This window comes from Apis mellifera, linkage group LG8 (genome assembly GCF_003254395.2).
Source record: "Apis mellifera strain DH4 linkage group LG8, Amel_HAv3.1, whole genome shotgun sequence".
Lineage (NCBI taxonomy): Eukaryota > Metazoa > Arthropoda > Insecta > Hymenoptera > Apidae > Apis > Apis mellifera.
This window is the reverse complement of record NC_037645.1, coordinates 6,778,352-6,800,985: the sequence shown is the minus strand read 5'-3', so window position 1 is coordinate 6,800,985 and position 22,634 is coordinate 6,778,352. Positions and strand designations below refer to the sequence as shown.

At 34.6% G+C, this 22,634-nt stretch overlaps 1 protein-coding gene across 5 annotated transcripts in view; it reads left to right on the top strand.

Annotated features, from left to right (window-relative positions):
- Positions 1-22,634, top strand: part of LOC412838 (alpha-mannosidase 2) — a 140,234-nt gene that overhangs the window by 91,503 nt on the left and 26,097 nt on the right. For all 5 annotated transcript variants that reach the window (XM_396290.5, XM_006563772.3, XM_006563771.3 and 2 more), the window contains one exon: positions 19,149-19,241. In XM_396290.5, the coding sequence (XP_396290.2) occupies positions 19,149-19,241 (93 nt within the window). The remainder of the gene's footprint in view (positions 1-19,148; positions 19,242-22,634) is intronic.

Genomic DNA, 22,634 nt, shown 5'->3' with positions numbered 1-22,634 from the left:
CACGAGCAATGAGATGTTTGTTGTTTATAACACACTTGTGTGATTCGTGTTTGATATATTTAAATGCTCGATAAGTGATATTTGATACAATGCTCGGATAAATGTCGCAGGAAACGTGTTAATGAGAATTCTTGATGTTGTTAGGTTTTGTTTTATAGGTTATGAGAGCATGAACGCATCAAATATTTATCGCATTGAACGTATCTAACTGTTCTTTCAAAATCGAGGCAAAAATTCATGTATCAATGCAATAATGTGTGTCAAACGGATGAAAAGAGTATCAATAATCGATAAATAGATGTAGAATTTAATTGGTGAATATACTAGACACACGTACAACACACGCATTACAGACACAATGAAGGTAAAAATTCAGCCATAGAGAGAGTCATCGGTATTTCGAAACTCGAACAAGCGAAACTATCCGCTTGATCACAAGAACTAGTAACATCCTAACTACCGTAATCGACGAGAACTCGCGTTCGTTAGCCTCGACAATAGCCACTCCCACGTTCCGTCCACCGGCTCGCCAAGTCCAAAGAGATTAACTCGACCGATCCAACGGTCGAAGTTTCCTTACTGGTATTATAGCGCCACGGTGTATTCCGAATCGTTTCATCGTCACGTGACCGACTTTACTTCTCGAGCCAGTAGGTGGCGCCAAATAACACCCAATTAAAGACTTACCACCTGCGCGCTCTTACGAGCAATCGAAATAGTGGATCGTTCACACGAATTATACGAATATAAATACTTTGTATATTTTAGTGGATACTGTAGTTTGTAGAAGAGTGTTTAATGCTTTCATCGTTGACTCGTTCTATTTCTCAAGCAGATGGCGCCAAATATCTTCTTCTAGAAATTCTCGGCTACTCGAAACTACTTAAAATCGTATTCCTGTATATTTTACTATAGTTTAATCGTCGTGACGTGTTGTACCATTCCTCAAGCAGATGGCGCCAATACTTTTAATTAAAGGTATGGTTTCTATATTTCTACGAATGGAAATGAATGAAAGCACGAATATACGAATATATATGATCGTCGAGTGTAAAATCGTGAATCTTTATATATCTACATCGTAACTTATAGAAGAGATACAGTAGCACCAGTTAATTGGCGCAACAAAAAAAAAAAAAATTCCGAGCGGAAAAATAGCTCCTTCGAGATCCATAACAAACAAGTTTACAAACACGTTTGCAAATATACGTGTCTCCGATCTATATCTCCCACCACAATTTCACCATGAAAAATCGTTGGAATCGGGGAACGAATCACCGTGAAACAACCGACCATCGATCGTTGCCCTTCACCATTGGGAACCTGTTCCCGTTCGATACGGTCCTGGATAATCTCGGGGCGAAGTATGCGAGCCGAATTTTCCCGCGTGCCGTTTTTCACGATCCAAGGCCGTGTTTTCAAGCGATTAACCACGATTCGTCGCGGTTTATTTCCTCAGCTCGCCCAGTCGCGCGTAAAGCTAATCGATGTGCACGTGTCTCGCGGCGTTTTGCTGCTTCCTTCCGATCTCTGTATGTACACTTGTTGAGAGGGAAGATAGAACTGTAAAAATTGAACAAAAGTTACACTTTTAAAAATAGTGTTTCAAAAATAGAAATTAATACGTTTCAAGAAAAAATAAAAATATTTCTTTATAATCATATAGAAAGGATGGAGAAATGAGAGAATTTACTGATAATGAATCGAAATCGTTATCCAACATAGGATTCTAATTTAGAAACATAATATTAATGTAGAGAGTTATTAAATTTTTTTTATTAATAATTTCTTTATAGAATAATGAAAAAGACAAAGATTTGATGATAAAGTGTCGAACCTAACCTATATTCAAAAATATATATTCAGAAAATGATCATATATATTCTTAACAAACACGCGTTAGATTTTCAATAGAGTTAAGAGGAAATTTATATTATTAATTAATAGATACAATCGAAGAGGATCCTTGTTGAAAAGAAGCATTGGAGCGTGGTCCACGTTGGAAAAATCATTATCGATTTTTAATCAAGCCTACTCTGCCTTTTCCAGGACCGTTGGTCCTATCCAACGGAATTCTTTCGCCGTTGAAAAACCGCTTTGCTAATCCGGAACGCGTTACGCCCGTGCTCGCTTAATGGACGCAGAATCCTATTTCGAGTTACGTCAGGTGAACCCAATACTCCACGTTCCTCCATGTAAAATGTGGAATGGGAGACCCGATAGATTAGTAGTGCTTTCGGATTTTTCTACCTTTTGTGTATTGCTACGTGAATCTAATGGAATTTTTTTTTTCACCAATACATTGTTGTAACGAATGAGTCGTGTTAAAAATCCTGGGTATAGAGTAATACTTGATTATTAACTTTCTTTTTACAATTACTAGAATTTATATGCAATAAGATAAATTGGAAAAATTATTAAGAAATTAGATTTCGTAACATCTTGATTAATTTTAGAATCGTGTATATAGATAAACAAAATGTCTCCTTCGTTTATTAAAATTTCTCATCTGAAATAATTAATTATATTATTTGATATATAAATATACGTAGAAGGGATTTTTCTAACTATTTGTCATAATTGTTAAAATCTGATTCATCATCGTTGAGGTAATTTAAAGAAAGTAATTACCAAATTTTCTTCCCATAATTTGACAAAGAACTACGAAAATAAATAATCCGAAAAAATTGTCCACACTTTCACAATCGATCGAAAGAGCACTACGTCCATTTTTTCCAAAAGAAAAAAATCCTTAAACAAAATCAAACGAAATCATGGTACTCGTAGAATCGGCGTAGAATCAATTCCATCCCTCGTTCTCCCCGTAAAATGTAATTCCAACGTGTTCTTCTCCCAACTCTCCACCCTTCCAACCCGTCAACTCAAAAACGAAAAAAAGAAAAACGTGGCAGTAGGTAGAGTGTACTGTAGAGCGGGTTTGTCTGGCAGTTGCACAGTAGTAGTCGACACTTCGGCACGTTTAACACGGGGAATTGCACTTTACTCGAAGAGGAAGATCGGGACGAGGTGAAGTCAAAGGGAGACATTTTTGTCGCTTCCTCGATGCGGCGCCGCCCTTCCACCACGTGAGAAGAGGAGATCCTCGGTTTGGGGGAGGGAGGTGTAGAAAGGGGGTGTAGAACGTTGCTGCTTAGAGGGTTGGCTTTTAACAGGGGGAGGGAGGGGAAGGAGGGGATTCGGATCGTCCCAACCAACTTTTCACCCTCGAGAACGGAATTCACTGAAATGTAAACGGCTCTGCCGCGATTACGGTTTAATAAAGTTTCGCGTTGTTATTTTCCTCCTCGATTAGCCTGGCTGTGCTTGCACCCTGATGAACTTTGTCCTTGTTGGATTCGTATCTTTTTCGCGATTAATGTGCCTGTTTTTCCTTTTCCTTTTTTTGCTTTTATTGCGATACGTGACGATTGTTCGTATTATTAATCATTCGTGTGTTCTATAAAATTATATTTTCGATAGTGTTTGTATCTTTCTCGTGTTTATTTATATCGAATAATTATAGGGAGATTATGAAAGGTGAAAAATAGGTTGGAACGAAGTGAATACTGTTCATTATATCGATAAAGTGATAGAGATATATATATATATTGGGATAATACTGTTGGAGACAGTAATCTTCGATGTAATATTTTAATATTCGCGCTTTATATTTTAATATTTTAATGGCGGGGGGAGAGAGGTTTAATCCTTTTGGAGACAGGATTTACCTTTAACAATAACATATAACGATTATAACGAATGGAAGAGAGATAAATTCTGAGAATAATCCTTACTTTAACATCTCTTTAAAATCTTCGATATAGATCTTTCGTCTCTTTCATTTCCCTAGTTCAATGACCAATTCAACGTATATAATTTTTTTTTGCTTCGTTAAAAGGAATAAAAATTTTTCCATCCCCTCCCCTCCTATTTTTCTATCTTTCCAAAACAGAATAATTAGTCTGTGTGAGAGAGAAGAAAAATATTACAGTTCAAATTGGTCGAAAGGATAAATGGCTACATTTTCGAAATCGTATATATTTTTTTGCTTCGTTAAAAATAAAAACTCTTATCTCTCCCCTCGTATTTTTCTATCTTTCTAAAACAGAAGAATTGAAAGGGAGAGAAAGAGAATGATATTATAACTCAAACAGATTGGTCAAAAGAATAAATTGGCCAAATTGGTTTTCGAATTCGATTTGAAATCGTTAATTCAACGTATATATTTTTTTGCTTCGTTAAAAAGAAATAAAAACTCACATCTCTTCCTCCTCTATTTTTCCATCTTTCCAAACTACAGAAGAATTACCCTGTATGAGAGAGAAGAAAGATGTTACAGTTCAAATTGGTCGAAAGGATAAATTGGCCACATTTTCGAAATTGTTAATTCAACGTATATATTTTTTTGCTTCGTTAAAAAGGAATAAAAACTCTTCCATCCCCTCCTCCCTATTTTTCTATCTTTCCAAAACAGAAGAATTGAAAGAGAGAGGAAGAGAATGATATGTTATAACTCAAACAGATTGGTTGAAAAGATAAATGGCCATATTTTCGAAATTGTTAATTCTTATATATCTTTTGGTTTATCAAAAAGAAATAAAAACTCTTCCATCCCCTCCGCCCTATTTTTCTATCTTTCCAAAACAGAAGAATTGAAAGAGAGAGGAAGAGAATGATATATTATAACTCAAACAGATTGGTTGAAAAGATAAATGATCATATTTTCGAAATCGTATATATTTTTTTGCTTCGTTAAAAATAAAAACTCTTATCTCTTCCCCCCTATTTTTCTATCTTTCCAAAACAGAAGAATTGAAAGAGAGAGGAAGAGAATGATATATTATAACTCAAACAGATTGGTCGAAAGGATAAATGGCCACATTTTCGAAATCGTTAATTCTTATATATTTTTTTGCTTCATTAAAAAGAAATAAAAACTCATATATATCTCTTCCTCCTCTATTTTTCCATTTTTCCAAATTACAGAAGAATTAGCCTGTGCGAGAGAGAAGGAAGATATTACAGTTCAAATTGGTCGAAAGGATAAATGGGGCCAGGTTTTGGAAATCGGTTCGAAGGAAGGGGGTGTTCGGGGGTAAATCGTTAATTAATCACGCAGTTGCATAATAAGCAGCCGTTCGGCAATGATAACATCGGTCATTCTAAATTCGCAACACGCCACTGGCGCTTACATACGTTCGATAAACAGAGGCCGGCCAATCCACCACCCCCGCGACGTATTAAATTATTGCTAAGGAAACAAAGGGCGCGGCCCGTGGTGTCCGGGTAAACTTTCTGTTTGCATTTCCTCGTACGGAACGTGCTCGCGTGCCCTGTCCTGGAAAACAGCATCAGCTCACTGGGCTCGGGATAATTATTCGTGGACAACGATGGAATCGTTGCACTCTTGTTTCATCACAGTTGTGTTTAATCATCATTTTTTTTTATAGAGCTAGGAATATTTCTTTTCTCGAAACGAGATAAAAATATCAGTTGTAGAATTATTTGTGTATGTGTTGTATTAGGATTTGGAAAATGTTTCGTTATGGAATATGACGAATTTGAAGATGAATAATATTTATATTTGAATTTGAAAATGTGGAGGACGTGATATTGGAAAAGGGAAAGATTGCAAAGATGCAATCAATAATCTTACAACTTTATAATAAACATTCCTATACTTTCTTTAACTTTATATACAAATTACAAATTTTCATACATTAATTAATCTTACTTTATAAAAGATTGCAAAGATTGAAAGTATGTTTTACTATGCGTTTCTGAGGCTGACTAATTTTTCTTTTTCGAAAAAAGCAAAGAATTCGAAAACAAATAAAAGAAAAGATACGTTTCGCTTGTTTAAGTGGGAAGAAAAATATTAGTATTTTTTATTTCTGGCAAGATTTCTGGAACGCAAAGAAGAAAGAATCCCTGGTGGACGTCTAGAACGCGTCGATACTTCGATAGCTTCGGGAGAAGTTTCCAAGGGGTAATAGAAAAACTTTCTCAGCTCAATCGCATTATGGCTGGTAGACGAGCAGCCTCCCGTGACGATGTTTCGCGTCTTCATGCCCGTTCGATCCTTTGTTTCATCCCGGGAGAATCTCTCGATACAGCGAGATCTTAAATTGAACCATCAAGCAACGATATCGAGCTCTTCTCGAGTTAGTTGTAATTATAATTTTTTCTTTTTTACGTCTGCATAGTTCGACTCGAGTTCGATAAAGTAATTAAATATGGCGAGACAAATTTCAATTCGAGGAAGATTATAAACTCGAACTAAATAATATAAGATTAATTGATGTTTCTCTAATGCTAATGTATGGAAATATGTAATTTGCATGTAAAGTTGAAGAAAGTATAGGAATTTAATATTATAAAGTTGTAAGATTATTAATTGGATCGTGCAATTTCCACGAGAAGGTATATTTTAAAAAGTAATATTAAATCATACAATTTTATAGTAAAAATACATTGATTAAAATCTACTGATATTTTCAAATTTCCGATTTCGAGAGATTCCTTTTGATAAATCTTGTAAAATTGTAAAAAAAATTAAAACATGAAAACTAATGCAACATCAAGAACATATAATTTCAATAATAATTTGATAGCATATATATATATACTTGAGCAATTTTGAATTTTTTATTCTATCTCATCTTAAAATTTTACAAAATTATATAAAAAACAAAATTACACGATATCCAAAATCCATAAAATCATACAATCATTTAAAACAAATAATCTCAATTTAAGTATATATATATATCAATTTTTCAAATTCCATCTAAATCATAAATCCCAGAAATAATATTATTTAAAAAAAAAACGAGGTGTAAAAATCAAGCGTTAATGCAACATCCTCCCCCGATCTGCCCGCAGAACACGTGGAAGAAAGTGTGGGCAAGTGATGGCACCCGTAATTGCGCACGGTGTAAGAGGGTTGTGCGTTTCTCTGACGCAAGGTATAAGTGCGGGTTAGTAGACGCGAAGCCACCACGCGGAGGGGCGACTAGCTATTTCAGAGGAGTAACCGAGTCGGAAGTCCGTCGTAGCCGCAAGTTAAATAGCTTTCCGTTACCGGTCGCATTACCCGGCCGCCGTACTGAAAACGCTCCTTTCCACTCTCCCTTTCTCTTCGACCGTGTATGCGCGCGCGCCACGCCTCGCTCGAATGAGTAATGCGGTCGACGCGCGCTCGCGCCTCTCTCTTTCTACCGTTTCACGTGAAAATTTCCTTCGCCAGTGTTGTCCACCTCTCCCTGCGCGAGACCGTTGCGAGTCTTCATCTGTAAACTTTCGCAGCGATGCGGATTGGAGGAGAGAGACAGGAGGGAGGGAAGGATGAGTTTCCTAGTTGAAGGAGGGTTCTCATGGAGGGAAATGGAAGGTTTCGTGGTTGGCTGCTTTTGATGGGACAGAAGCGAAGTCTGTAATACGTGTGATCGAGCGGATAGGTTCGCGTACTATTTTGCGTTGGAAATCGGTTCATCGGTGTTCTGCGAACAACACAGAGGTTCTTAAATCGATAAAGGGTAATTGTAAGATATGTAGAAATTTTTAGTCTGTATAAATTTAACTGTTGCAGACATGTTTTCTCTAGTGAATAATGAAGATATTGATTTCTTTTTCTTTTTATTCATAGCAATTACTTTTAACGACGAGTTGAAAATAATTATTATTTTAAATTTTTAAATTTTTAGATATGTGTAATGGTTTGGTGGAATTTTGAGTTTTGATTTTAATGTATTTGGAAGATTGAGAATCTATGTAGGTTATCTGTTACATAAAAATGATTTTCCTTTTGTGAATTACTAATGATAACATATTATAACTAGAATATAGATAGATATAATAATAGTAATAAAAATTGAGGTGAAATTTTTAAAGTATCAAAAAATTATTATAAATCTAAACTACTTTCGATTATCTCTTAATATTTTCTGTTCTGCAACATAATAATAATAATAATATCGATAGATCGTACTAAAAGTTTTAAAACGCGTTCATTATGGTGCCATTTAAAAGAGAACCTTAGAAAGAGCGATATTCCAAAGGTTAACGGTCTCGTAGAGAAGGATCACGCCGTGTCGTGAACACGAAATACTCGCACAGAAGACAACAATATCGCGGTCGTAAAACATTTATGGATCGAGGCTGGTCAGGTCATAACAGTTTCATATCTTTTTCACCGCGTCTCTCCCGCTCTGTCTCTCCATCGTTGGCACGATTTAAGCCGGGGATAGCCCATTGCGTTTCGGTGCTGGAACGTGGCGCCACCATTTCCAAATTTCAAAAATGAAAGGAACTTTCACGATTCTGTTGTCAAATTCAATTATTTTTCGGAGGATAATTTTTGAAAAATCAAAATTTTATAAAGTTCCAACTCGAGTTCTATCAAACGATCGTGATTTTTAATTTTAAAAGCAACATTCAAAGATTCACGATCCTCTTATCTATTTCATATTACAAACTCTATAACTCCATTTATTGAAAAATCAAATTTTAAATTTCTGAAAAATGGTGACTTTTTACATTCATTAAAAGATAATTTTCGATTATCCTGTTACCTTTTCCACGAAATCCATTACATTCCAAAAAATGGAAAAAGATTTTTCGAAAGCAATATCCAATAACGAAAAAAAAAAAAAAAGAAACTCGCGTTTCTATTACCCAATTCGAAACCCATCCATTTCTTTCGAAACTCAAATCGAACTAAAAAATCGTGAGTTTCACTTTCGAAACACGAAACTTTCTTATACTACGCGAATAAGAATTTCCAAGGAGCCTGTCATCTCCTACAGAAACCTTGCTTCTGTCCATCGCTCGTCGAGGATGGTTTTCGAGAAATTCGAATCGTAGAATTTCTGGGAGCCGTGATTTTCACTCCGTATTTTTCAATTTCCATCAGGAGGGAGGGGGGAGAAAGGTTGTATTCCCAACGCACCAGCCGGCATCTGTGCACACGTACGCGCCCATCGGGTACAGTGTACGTGACCCAATTGAAAAGTCGATACCTTAGAATTCAGCGGAAGGAAAGGGGGGGGGGCCTTTTCCACCCACATCTTCTCTCGCCCCCATCTCGTTCGTCTTCTTTCCCGACATCCTCGTCGCGCTGTCGTCGAATCATGTTCCGGTTACGATGAAAGCCGCCTCTCCTGATCAAGATCCTATTCCATTCCTCCCGTGCATCGCATATTTGCATATTTGAACGAGAGAGACAGAGAGAGAGAAGAAGCATCGAATGAGAATTTTTCCAATGGCGTCGTGAGCATTGAGTGAGTTATTATTAACTCATTAACACAGTTTTTTCTCTGTGAGAGTAATTATTTTATTTTGCGTGATTGTTGATAGAAAAGGAATATTTATGATAAATGGAAAAATTCAAGGAATTATATATGAATCCTCTAATGATTTTATTTTATTTTAACAAATATCCAATATCTAACTTTGTAATATTTGCGTTTAAACTTTTACTTTGTAAAAAATATAATAATACTTCAATTGACAAGTTTTTGTTTAAACATCTTTATCACCATATTGTTTATACATTAAAAAGTTGGAGCTGCCCTTTGAGAGAAAAACTTAGAGTGTAAAAGGTTATGCAGCTCCAACAATTATCTCTAAGCTTAAAAAAAGAAAAAGAAACGAATAAAGTATCTTCTCTTTTGGATTTCGCGATATTCCTTTCAGGCGGAAAAGCAATTTTACTGTAGAAGAGAAGTAAAGTACAGTGCATTTGGACATTAACGATTTGAAGGAAGTGTGAATCGCTTCCCGGACGGATCAGTGGAGAGGAAACGATAACCGAGAACGATGACGATCGAGAAGCAGAAACTCGTATCTCGAAAGCTTGGAAGAACGAAGCGAGATACTCAGTCAAGGTTTGGGAGTCAAGTGGCCTACTCTAAGTTTCCCTTTTTCTCGCGAATTTACTTAACCAACGATCAAATCGACAAGCATAACCTGAAAAACCAGAAACCTGAAAAATTGTTGTTTCTGTCAATATTTCATTTGCCGATTGAAAATTTGGCATACATATATATATATCACAGTCTTGAAAAGAATTTTAATTTTCCGATTCGAACAAAGAAACTTTCTCTCTCTCATTCATTCATTTATTCATTAATTTATCCACTCACTTATTTCTTTCTCTTTCTCTCACTCACAGTTACTCATACGCTCACTCACTCACTCAATTGCACAGCGTTGCTTCCCTCGCTTCCTAAATTACTCTCCATCTCGCTCTATCCCACCATCGCTCGCAGATCCCCCCCACCATTTTTCCTTGAAGCGCTCGAACGCGGGAGAAGGGATCCTCCTGCGTGCAGCGATAAGGATCCATCGAAGCGATCCTTCCGCTAAATTTGCAGGCGCCACGGGACCAGCAATTACGGTGGCGACGGTGCGGCGGGCGCAAACGCGATTTACCCCCACCATGACCGACCCATCCCTTCCATCCCTCCAGCCGCCCCACACGCGCGTCGTAAATTTGATTTCGATCCGCGTATCGCCGCGTCCTCGCGATAATGCGCCCTTCTCGTGTGTACATTCGCGCGTATTTTCGGGATAAAGTAATTCACACCGTGGCCCGTCATCGGCCATTACGCGGCCGCCCGATACGCGATTACCTTTAATCTCGGCCGTTCGCTCCCTCCCTCGCGAGTTCTACAATTGATTAATCGACGTGGAATATAACGAGGTTATAGTTTGGCGTCGATAGGGAGATTTCTCTCCCCCTCCCCTCCCATAGAGGAGTGTTTTCGATGAGATTGGAAAGGTGGGAAGGGAGGATAAGAAAGAGGACGGAAATTTGGAGAGGAAAATTAGAGGAAACGTTGAGGTGAGTAATAGGAGTTGAAACTTCTTTAAGGGAGAATTTTAAGAATAAAGGGAATTGGAATTTGGGATAAAGGAGAATTAATGGAAATATGATGTAAAACGTGTGCCTGGTCAGGGAATTCGAGCAATGAGGATATTGAAAGAGAAAATTTTAAGAATTGTGTGCATAGAAGAAGTTTCAATAATTGAAAATTCCATCAATGATAGAAACAATGAAAGATGACTGATTATCCTTCGTGATGAAATTCTATTATCAAAGGAAAAAAAAAAAATTGCAAAAAGCATTGAAAAACAACTCGATAATAATTTCATTTTGATATGCATTAAATACGACGAACAGTGATAAAAAGGGATGGGAATCTCATCCTCAATCTTAGAGATTGATTGATACGATTTGGATGATTTATCTCGGCCGAAACCCTCACTCTGGGTAATAAGTGGAGGGCAATAGCCCGTTTAAAGGAGATGCAAAAGCGACGAGGAGGAGGAGGAGGAGGCAAATGGGTACATCCAGTGCGCTAAGCATTCCTTTGTTCCTGACGCATGATTGACGCGGAATGGTTCATGGTTTCTAGTCACTCTCGCGCCAAGATTACCCTCGAACGGTATGGCGAGGGTGATCTGCATGATTGAGCCAGCTGCTCGGAACAGATGAGCACGTTCTACTTCACCGTGATGCACTCCTCCTCCTCCTTCTCGTCTTCCTGCCTGTTGAGATACATTGACTCTCTTACCCTACGCAATGCAACCCAAAAGTTATGCAACTATATGTATATATATATATGTGTATACATAGATTGTTTAATATGAAAAGTATATTAGGGATGTGTTTGATAGAGAAGAGTGTTATCAGGAAGGAATTTGTGTAAATATTTATGAGAAGTGAGTTTAAGGAAAGGGATTTATTTGGTAATTTGTTTTATGTAGTTTATGGAGTTTGAATATGAATGTATGTGTGAATATAATTATGGAAGATGAATCAATGTTTGTATTATTTTTGTCAAGAAATTTTTCATAATTTGTGTTATGTAATTTGGGGTTTAGTTGAATATGAACTGTGTATGAATGAAAATTAATTGTGGAAAATCATCAGTCAGTATTGATGTTGTAGGATTATTTTTGTGATGTCCACTTTTGATTTTTATTTGTGTATTTTTGTTTTCTTGTAATTTCAATTAAATGTTTTAATACTTGTTGTTAGTAATTATATATATTTTGTATATATCTTGACTTCAATTATTTTAATCAAGAGTGATTTTTATACTTTGTATATCATTATTATTAATTCTGTACAATATGATATTTGTTTAAACAGTTATAAAAGGATCAACTATTTGAAATAGTATAATTGTAGAAAGTTGCAAGTATTTTTTCTTCATTGGGGAGATTAATATAATGAAAATTTGAAAATTAAGATAAATACAATATCACAAAAGAAATGAAACTAATTAGAAAAATTACTGTAACATAAAATTATTATATAATTATAAATTCTCCATTTTATAGTGCTCTTGTTAATTCATATCTAAACAATTTTTTTCTTATTTATCTATTCAAGCAAACGAATAAATAATAGTAAAATAGCTTTCATTTAAAATCTCATTCTTCTTATCGATTATATTTTAGATTATTTTTAATAATATCTCTTAAAATATTATTCTCAGCGGGGCATTTTCTCATTTTCTAATGAAAAATCAAGGATTTTTTCGCGAAAAAATTCTATAATCGTGTCAACATTTACATATGTAATCTTCTTCAAATACTGAAATATATTCAACCATTTTCTCTATTCAAATGTAATGCTAATAAATTTTAAAAAAAATCGCAAAAATTTCAATTATTCACAAATATAGCATTATATCCATAATATAATTAAAAATTAAATCAAAATTCGACATTACCCAATTTCAAATTTCCAAAAAGCGCAATAAAACTAAATTGAAACAATTTTTTCGCAAAAAAACCCAATCCAAAGTTTCTATCGATATTTTACATACAATTAGAAAAAAAAAGAATTAATAAATAGATAAAAATTTCTTCACCAAATTGAAATTCCAAAGAAGATCCTCGTACAAGATCCGATATAATTATTAATATAATACATTTCCGTGACGTAGCTGAAGCTCTTTAAAAAAAGAAATTTTAAAAACCGTCCCGAAAAAATGGGATGTACAAGTGTAATTTCCCGGCTACGCGAGTTTTAATGCGAGGAAGAAGGAGAGTGTACATATTTTTCCTCTTTCTCTCTCTCTCTCTCTCTCTCTCTCCTCCTTTCCGCCAGAAAATTCCTCTTCCGCGGATAGGGCGAAGAGGTTTCTTGAAATTAATATTTCCAGGGCCGAGCGCAAATAATTATCGCGTATCCTTGTCCCCCCCACGCGGAGCCACGGAGAATTGAATTTCCTCTCCCGCTTTCCTTTTTGGCCGCTGGCCAAACGATCCGTGGAAAATATTTCCTTCTCGCGTGGCAATTTAAAAAAGAGAAAAGAGAGAGAAAGAAAATTGTATCCTTTAATTAAAAACAGGGTTGATCGGGCCTCCTATTTCGACGCGAACGAGATTGAATTTAATTAAAAGATGGATACAGGAAGCTGGTCGTTTCAATTGTTCGGATCGACTCGAATTATTCTTGGTATTACTCTTTAACGGGGAATTTCTTCTTGGAGGGTGAATATAATAAACGATTTGTATTAAACTTTGTTCGAGTGTGAGTTGCGAGTTAGAAGGGGAAGAAAGTGTTTTGTCATTTTAACGACATTTGTTAACCTAACCTATAAAATCTATTGTTTCCGATCAATCTCAAATTTAAAGGTTGAACGAAGAAGAAAATAGTTAGGGATTTCTTGAATTAATTTCGATAAAGAATACAAATCTCTACCTTGAAAATATATCTTGGATTAAATTAATCTTGCATTATTGATCGGTGTAATAGCTCGTCAAAAGTTTGTCGTAAAATCTCGCCAGAATGTTGAATTTACGATCAATTTTGTAAAGAGTTTCTGCTTCGTCACGATAACTAAGAGAAAATAAATAAGAAGCTATAACTTAACCTCATTCACCATTAGTTTCCATTCCCTCGAATCCCAACACACGTTCAAAATTCAACGGTATACCTCGATACGTGTCTCTATTTAAACGGAGAACCGATGAACTTTTAAGCTCCGTCAAAATTGTTCTAGAAAGATTTTCCATAAAACAATATCGGTTACTTAACTCATAAACAGTTTTTAAACTCCACACACTGGTGAGAAGGAAAAGAAAGAAAACACGGCAGAGAAACTCTATCTCCTAATAAACTAGGAAAGTCTCGGTAATAAAGTTGGCGACCTTGAGCGACGGTGGCGCCCGAAATAATCCCTAGCACGCGACGAAAGTCCCTAAATCTCACTTTTCCTCCGAGTTTCGAGAGTTTCCAGGCTTTGTGCAATCCCGACGCCCCGGGATCTGATATTTTCAACCGTGCCAGCCATGTGAAATTGAATTTCTGCCGACCAATCCGTGGGAGGGGAGAAGAACTCCACTCTAAGCGGACAGGCCCGATTATCCGTTGATCATCCAAGCTCTCTCTCCTCCCGCTAACAGAGTTAATCCCTGTGACGTTAATTAAACAGCGAAAAGCTCGGTTCCAAGCCTGGCTATAATCCATCGAAACGGTCTTCTTCACCAACCGTTGCATTATTTGACGGCGGCTCCCTCTCCTTTCTTTTCCCCCCGATCGATCTTCTCGCGCATTTAACGAAATTGGACCGGCGATGGAGGAAGACTCGTTCTCCTACTGTCCACGATAAACGTCTCCCCTTTTATTTTCAATGGCTATCTATCTTCCGGTTTATCTAGCGGGATTCTCTCAACTGCGTTACGCCTCGAATCGATCTTTAAACGATTGGATTGCTTTTTTTTTTCTTTTTTCTTTTGAAGGATTCGAAGGATGAAACTTATTCGATTGTACGAGGGAGAAATAAATTATTATAATAATAGTTTATTGGTGACTGTTATTCTGATAATCTTTTTTGAAGAAGTATTTCGATATTTTTTTATGGATCAGATCCATAAGTGAATTGCTTAAATTCAATTGTATTTTTATTAATTGTAACGGTTTCCAAGGAAACCTTAATTTTTTGCATCAATTCCAAACACCATAAGCCAAATTCTTGTTAAAATTGTGTGGAGGAGAGGAGACATTGAGATAATAAAAATCCTTGATCTGTCTAATTAAATATCTAGTATCATTTATCAATACGATAATAATTTTTGTTTTTCTGTATAGATATATAGGGAAGACAATATAAGTGGAATAAAATATCGATAACAAAAATCCTAATATCTGAAACGTATTCTCTTTGACCATCTTCAGAGACCATAAATCACTCGAAGAAAGTCCGTATGTGCCACTTCCATCTCGACGTTTCTTTTTCTCTTTCTTTTTTTTTTTTTCATCTCTAATTGTTTTTATCCAACTTTGTCTTCTTTCAGTCTACGAATTCCTGCATGGTTGGAACCGTTCCTTTCCCTTTCGTCAGCTCGTTTACCGTTTCCAGGATCATCCCTCTTCCCCAAGAGACACCTGATGTCCTCGTTCCACCTTCGAAATTAATGGCTATCGAATTGCTCGAACCGTTCTCCAGGATTCCAGGGAAGACCATGGAAGAGGATCGGTTTCAGCGAGCCAGTCTCTCTCTCCTCGAGTCTAGAATTTCGGATGTATTTTATTATAATAATGCTGTAATAACGTTTGAAAATAATTTATCGTGTGTTTAAGAGTAATTTTGTAGAAATAATAATATAAAAAAAAGGAGGAAAATTTTTTCCAAAGTTTTTTGTATTTAATTTAATTTTTGATTTTAATGGACATTTTATGATAAAACAATTTATCAAGTTTAAGGGAGTAATTTTTTTCCAGGAATGAATTACAACAGTTTTATATAAATAAAAAAGAAGAGGAAAATTTTTTCTAAAGCCTTTTTCTATTATAACATTTAATTATCCTTTAATTTTGGTGTTAATACGTTGAAAACAAATATGATATGAAATATGATACACGAGATTAAATTATATATATATATTTTTGATTTTATTGGATATTTTATATTGTTTAATTCAATAATTTACATATTCCACTTTTTGAATTGCAATTTATTTGTAAACGCGTAAAGATACTTATTCTAATTTTAAAAATTTAAACAAATGAATTTTAAATTTTAAGTAAATTTAAGTTGTTTAACAAATAGATCGAAATTTTTATGTAATAAAGAGAGTAATAAATATAAGATATTTTGTATATATAATAAATATAAGATATTTTTTTAAAAGTATAAAATTAAATAATATTAACATTTTATATGTTGCATATATCCTCAATAATAATAATAATAATAATAAATGGAATAAATGCTGGAAAATGAGAATTTCTTCAGATTCGATGATCATTTCGACTCGCTCGTCTTCCATTCACATTTCATTAAACAGCGGCATTTTCATTATCGTCGTAATTGCCTCGACACGATACCTGACCCGATAAGGAAAACGCGAACAGCCACGAGAGAAGAAGTTTTCACGCAACTACCCTTTCGAAATTTCATTCAACCCATTAGATCTCCTAATCTAACCTAATCCATCGCTTCTCGTTAATAATCAACCGTGTACAAATTTTATGAAATGAAATCAATTCATTTGAAAGCCATCTTTGTTTAGATATTAATTAAAAACAATCGACGAAACGATCAGATCGAATTGATTTATAAAATATACAAATAATTATAGATCAATTTAAAAAAAAAAATCGAGCAAAGGATTGATCCAAAATAATCAAGACGCTTCTCGTTAATAATCAACTGTGTACAAGTTTTATGAAGCGAGATCAATTCATTTGGAAATTAGATCGAAAGCCATTTTGAGATACAATTAAAAATTGACGAAACAACGAAACAATCAGATTGAATTGATTTATCAAATATACAAATAATTATAGATCAATTTAAAAAAAAAAATCGAGCAAAGGATTGATCCAAAATCAAGACGCTTTTCGTTAATAATCAACTGTGTACAAGTTTTATGAAGAAAAATCAATTCAATTGGAAATTAGATCGAAAGCCATTTTGAGATACAATTAAAAATAATCGACGAAACGATCAGATCGAATTGATTTATAAAATACATATATAAAAAAAAATTATATATTTATAATTATAGATTAATAATTATACAAATAATTATAGATCAATTTAAAAAAAAATCGAATAAAGGATTGATCCAAAATAATCAAGATCGATTAGTCTCGATTCAAATAAACTCATTAAACCAAAAGTTGCATGCAGTCTCGATTGCCAATTAACCAACTAACGACCACTCGAAGAGAACATCGATAATTTGTGAAAAAACTAAGACTCGGAAGTTATCATTTATTTATTTATTTTGAACAAACGATCGATTCAAGTTTTACTGCTGAAATTTCAAGGATCGATCAATCGTCGTCCTCGAACTGTAATATAATTGTTTCAATAATCAAAGAGCAGGAAGAGGAGGGGTCTCGATGGGCAGAGTATTAAGTGGGTGAAAAGTAGCGAGAAGCCAACCACCAGCTTCTGTGAAATATTGGCCAAGTGGCCACTGCCTGCAAGTTGACTTATCGAACCACTCGAGGGCTTCGCCAGGTGTCGAGCGGATAAAAGACTTGGAAGGCAAGCGAGGCTGATTGCCGCGAAAAATCTTTGGCCAAGTGGTCATTGACTACTAAATTGATCCAGAGAAGAAGAAGAAGGAAGAGAAGGAGGAGAAGGTTGATGCCACGGTTACCATCGGAATAAATTGGCCAAATGGTTATCAAGACACGAACACGTCGGAAAAAATTGTTGGCCAAGTGCTTTGGGGGATATCGATCCCCTAAATCAGTGTCTCTCAACCTTTTTCGAGCCTCTTTTGTAACTTAACTTAAATTATTATAAAATGAGCTTCGCTTTTTTGTAATATTCAAAATGTTCAAAGTATTCGAATAACTTGCATTCTTTCCATTTATCATGAAGTAAGAAAAATATTAAAAATTAATGTGTTTTTATTGTAGTCGAATAACGATAAACAAGATCGGTTTAACTAATTTGATATGCATAGTTTGAAGTTTTAGAATATGATTAATATTACCTTGAAATAAATGAACGTTAGAAATTGACAATTGAAGATAAATGTGGCGAAAACACTTCTCAGATGTAAATACTCTCGACGATCAACAGGTTGTGAACCACTGCTTTAAAGTTTGAATGCCAACTGGTTGCAATGGAACCCTTCAGAAATTTATTCTGAAAGGATATAGAAATAAAAATTCTGTGTTTATTTAAATATTTCTAAAATTTTATTTCGTATTAAAATTATCATTCTTATCTTTTACCATTAAATTGTCATCAAAAAAGATCATTTAGTTTAATCCAATTTCTTTTTTTCTCTATCTCTTTTTTCAAATGTAAAAAAGTATAAGAAGATTGATGAATGATAATCATTTATTCGTAATAATATTAAGTACACAATACATATAATATTAAAAATTGCAACGTCACAGTTCCATTTGATACGATTATCAAGCAACATGACTTATAACTTAAAATTATTTTCACGCGATAATTGCCTATCAGCCAATTTTTAAAACTCGACGTGGATGAATTGTTCGAGGGGCGATTTTTCCACCTCGTTCATCCAAATGTTAATAATCTCGCGCTTTCTTATCGCACGTGAAGGTAAATTCTATGACTCATTCCATCGATGTAGTAACAGTCGTATCGTGTTCTAAAGTTTTCAAACGTCCGTCGGTTATTCGTCGCGATAAACCGAATGATTAATTATTAATTAAAAATCGCCTGGTAACGCTTGACATCTGGATAAAAATCACACGTGTTCGTCTCGTCGATTTTTTTTTCCACACACGAATCGAAAAATTTAATGACATTTTTAACTCTTGAACTTTTTAATTAATTTACTTCCATTTGCAGGACTGATGCAGGACATTTAAGAAATTTCTTTTAGAGGGGAGAAAAAAATCTAAAAAAATCTAAAAAATCGAAAAATTTTGTGACATTTTTGTCACAAACTTTTGAACCTTTTAATTAATATTTCCATTTGCAACACTGATAGACGTTTAAGAAGTTTGTTCTTTTTTTTTTCCGCAGTAAATTGTCACTGAAAAATGTCACTGAATTTTTTAATCCGAATATTCGTAAGTGAGGAGATTATTAACATTTTTTTTTTTCCCGTGGTTTTCTCGCCTGTCGAATAATTCGTCGCCCCGTCGTATAACTCGCCCTCTTTTATTTCTGTTACAGCCATCGTGGATGCGCAGCCGGGAATACTGGGACGACAGCTTCGAGGCTCGTTACGCGGAGCTCAGGAAGGATCCTACGAGGCCGCCGTTAAAGGTAATTATATCATCATTAACGTCGTCATCCACCATTTGCGATATCATCGCTCCTCGATCCTATTAACGGGTGAATGAATATTACGAGCTTGACAAATCGGGGGATCTCTCAAAACCATCGGGGGATATGGAACGTGAATCCGTAATCCTTTCAAAGCCAGGGTTTTGTCGTAAAACGTATCGCTCGAAGCGTGAAAGTTTATATCCGTTTACATAGAAACCGAATCTGTTAAACTTTTCAAGCAAATCGTAAATTATTCCACCGTATATAAAAATTTTAAATTTGTGTAAATTTTTAAAACGATTATTCATTAAGAGACTCGTCTCATATGAATTTTTTTTTAAGAGCTATGTAGCATATTTGGTAGAAAAACATGATATAACTCAAAATTTTCATTCAATGAATTGATGGTACATTTTAAAAACAATTATTGCTTATACTTTTCACTAATAGAATCAGATGGGCGATTTTCGTGAATTTTTCTAGTAAATATAATGCATTATTTTAAATCATTAAACAGCATACTCCGTGTTTTAATATTTTCTTATGAAATAATTTTCAAAGTAGACAAGATGCAGCAAAAAATATCCTTTCGAAATATCAATGAAAATGATTCTCCAAAAAATAAATGACATAAAATGGACTTATAAGAGTGCCAAAAAATGGCACCAAATAACCAGGACCGAGGCAGGGAATGACCTTTCCCTTTCGCAAAGCCGACTTTACCACGAAGTTTGACGCGATTCAGAGAGTTGAAACGATAGCACAAAGTTCCGAGCCGTTGACCAGAGAAAACTCCGTTGAAGTTTGTACGTGTGCGTGTGTGTGTGTAATTCCCGCATGTCGCGGTTTTCGAGCAAACCTTTGTGCACCAGTTCCCTTGACCACCCTTGGCCCTTGACGGGGGATCCGTTAATGGGAATGTTTCATCAAAGCTCGCGTGTGGACGAGAGAAAGCGAGCCGCGAGGCTCTTTTCGTCAGGGAATTTTCAATATTTAGCTTGTTTATTTATTCGACCGGGGAAATGAAAATCTCCGTTTTTTTCACGGGGCAATTCGAGTGGCCGATAACGAATCCCCGACTCGATAAGGTACGCGTTTCACGATGTTCTCGAAATTGTGAACCATGAATGCTCGATAAAATGATAGAAGTGAATATATAAATGAAAAACGAGTAGCATGTGAAACTAGATAGAAAATAATGAATAGTGGATAAATAGGATAAATTCGCATGAAAGAAAAAAAAGAATAGAACGAATTGTGATTTTATTTATTCCATTTATTAAAAGTTTCTTTATAATAAATGTACATAAAAGGTTCATTGAATTTTTGAAATTTCGTTGAATTATACTTTTCTTTAACCAATTTTAAGAAATTAATACATCTTTTAAACAACTTTTTTATTGTTCAAATTTTCAGTTAATAAATCGATTAAGTCATATTAAAATATTAAAAAGATACTTCTAAAGAGAAATATGTTTTGTCAAATATTGTGAAATATGATTGTTCAAAAAAATATGACTTACATTGATATAATTCTCCATTTAATAATGCGAATAAACTGGTTTGCAATAATAGATTGATAAACTGTGTCGATTTACACGCACAATTCTATTCTCTAAATAATTGTTAATTACGACGGAAAGAAATCAATCGAAAAAATTAAGTACCTCGATATTTTCGATTAATATTTATTACTTAACGGTTAATAGCCAAAGTTTACATCGATTTGTCACGAATGAGTTCTTCGGTGAACACAGATTTCCTCCAAGTCAATCACTACACCGATCGCTTATACGACGAACATATCCCACGTAAGAGGTTAAACGCAGCGAAGAAGAATGAACACAGTGCCACTGTAATCCGATTTGTGTAATGAAGCAGTAGGAAAGGCGCGTTTACAACGCTGCTCAGTCAATATCATGCGTGCTCGCCTCAAGGCGCACCGTGAGAAACTTCGTTAACGAATCCCCGAAATATCTCGACTTAATTAACTCGCAAACGTGAATGCGAAATTCTCATTGCCGGAAGGCAAATCATCTTTGCAAGAGTTTCCTGTTCAATCGAATCGATAAATCGATCATATTTTCTCGTTAATATGAAAAATTTCCCCACGCCATAATGAATTTGTCCAAAGAGGAGAAGAATAAAATTGGCGAAAATTCTCTCTTTTCGTGGAAAAACATAATTGATTGTTTTCATGGAATTTCTCGTACTTTTCTATTAATCGTTAAAAAAGATTTATGATGTGATTAAGAACTGATGCTATTTTCGAGAGTTAAAATGATTAAAGTATAGATGGCGCTGTTTGAATTGAAAGATATAGTTGAAATAAAATTTAGTGACTATTCTGAAAGTTGTAACAAACATCATCTGATTTGATTTTATATAATATAGAGATAAAAATGTGTATTACATACAGTGTTGATATATAATCTTATTTGTAAATGTGGTATTTCTAGTCAATATGTGTGTGTCTCATGTTTATTGTTTCTCATTTTCTTACCTAATCAACAAATCAAGTTTGCACAATATTATCCTAATGTTATCAAGGGAAATGAAACAAGTTTTCCTATTCTATTCTCTTTTTTTATTTTTAACTTTACAACTAGAACACAATTCTAGTTCATGTAGAGTAATGCATCAGAGCATACAGAAGCACAAAGGAAAGCAGAGATCCAAAGGTAGAAATGTAGTGTATACAAGACGTGGTAGCATTGAAGTCAGACATTGAGAGTTGATTATAAAGCAAACAATATAACAAAGAGTTATAGTTGCAACTATGATCACCATAAAGTTTAGAACACTTGTTCTCATGACACAAATAGAACTTCACAGAGAATTCAGAATTGGCATTAGAAAGTACCAACACAAGTACATATATTTATAGAGAAAAAATATAAATAGTTATATATAAATAGTTATCTTATATTTTAGTTTAAATATAAATAGTTATCTTATATTTCTTATAGTTATATACAACATTTAATACTTTTATTTCATAAAGTAATATTAATATGATCCTTATAGTTTTATCCTAACCTAAAAATCGTGATAAGATTATACGCAAAAAGATTCTCTTGTGTACGATGATGAAATATGCGAAAGGTTATGTGCATGGACCTCGATGTCGTCCATTCAAGATACCTAAGTGTCATAAACACGCCAATATTTTCCAATCTTTCCTAACAAGATGATACTGTTCTCCTTCCGCGCATACATAATCTATAGAATAAGTGTGAGAGCATAATCGCGAAGAAAAATTCACCGTTTAAATGAGAAAAAACTGAATCCTCTGTCATTCGATCTCTTTGATTTGCTATTTTGTGAAAGAAGATTGTGGAACGATCATCCGAGACTTTAATTAAATCTTTCTTTGACAGAATCCACGGT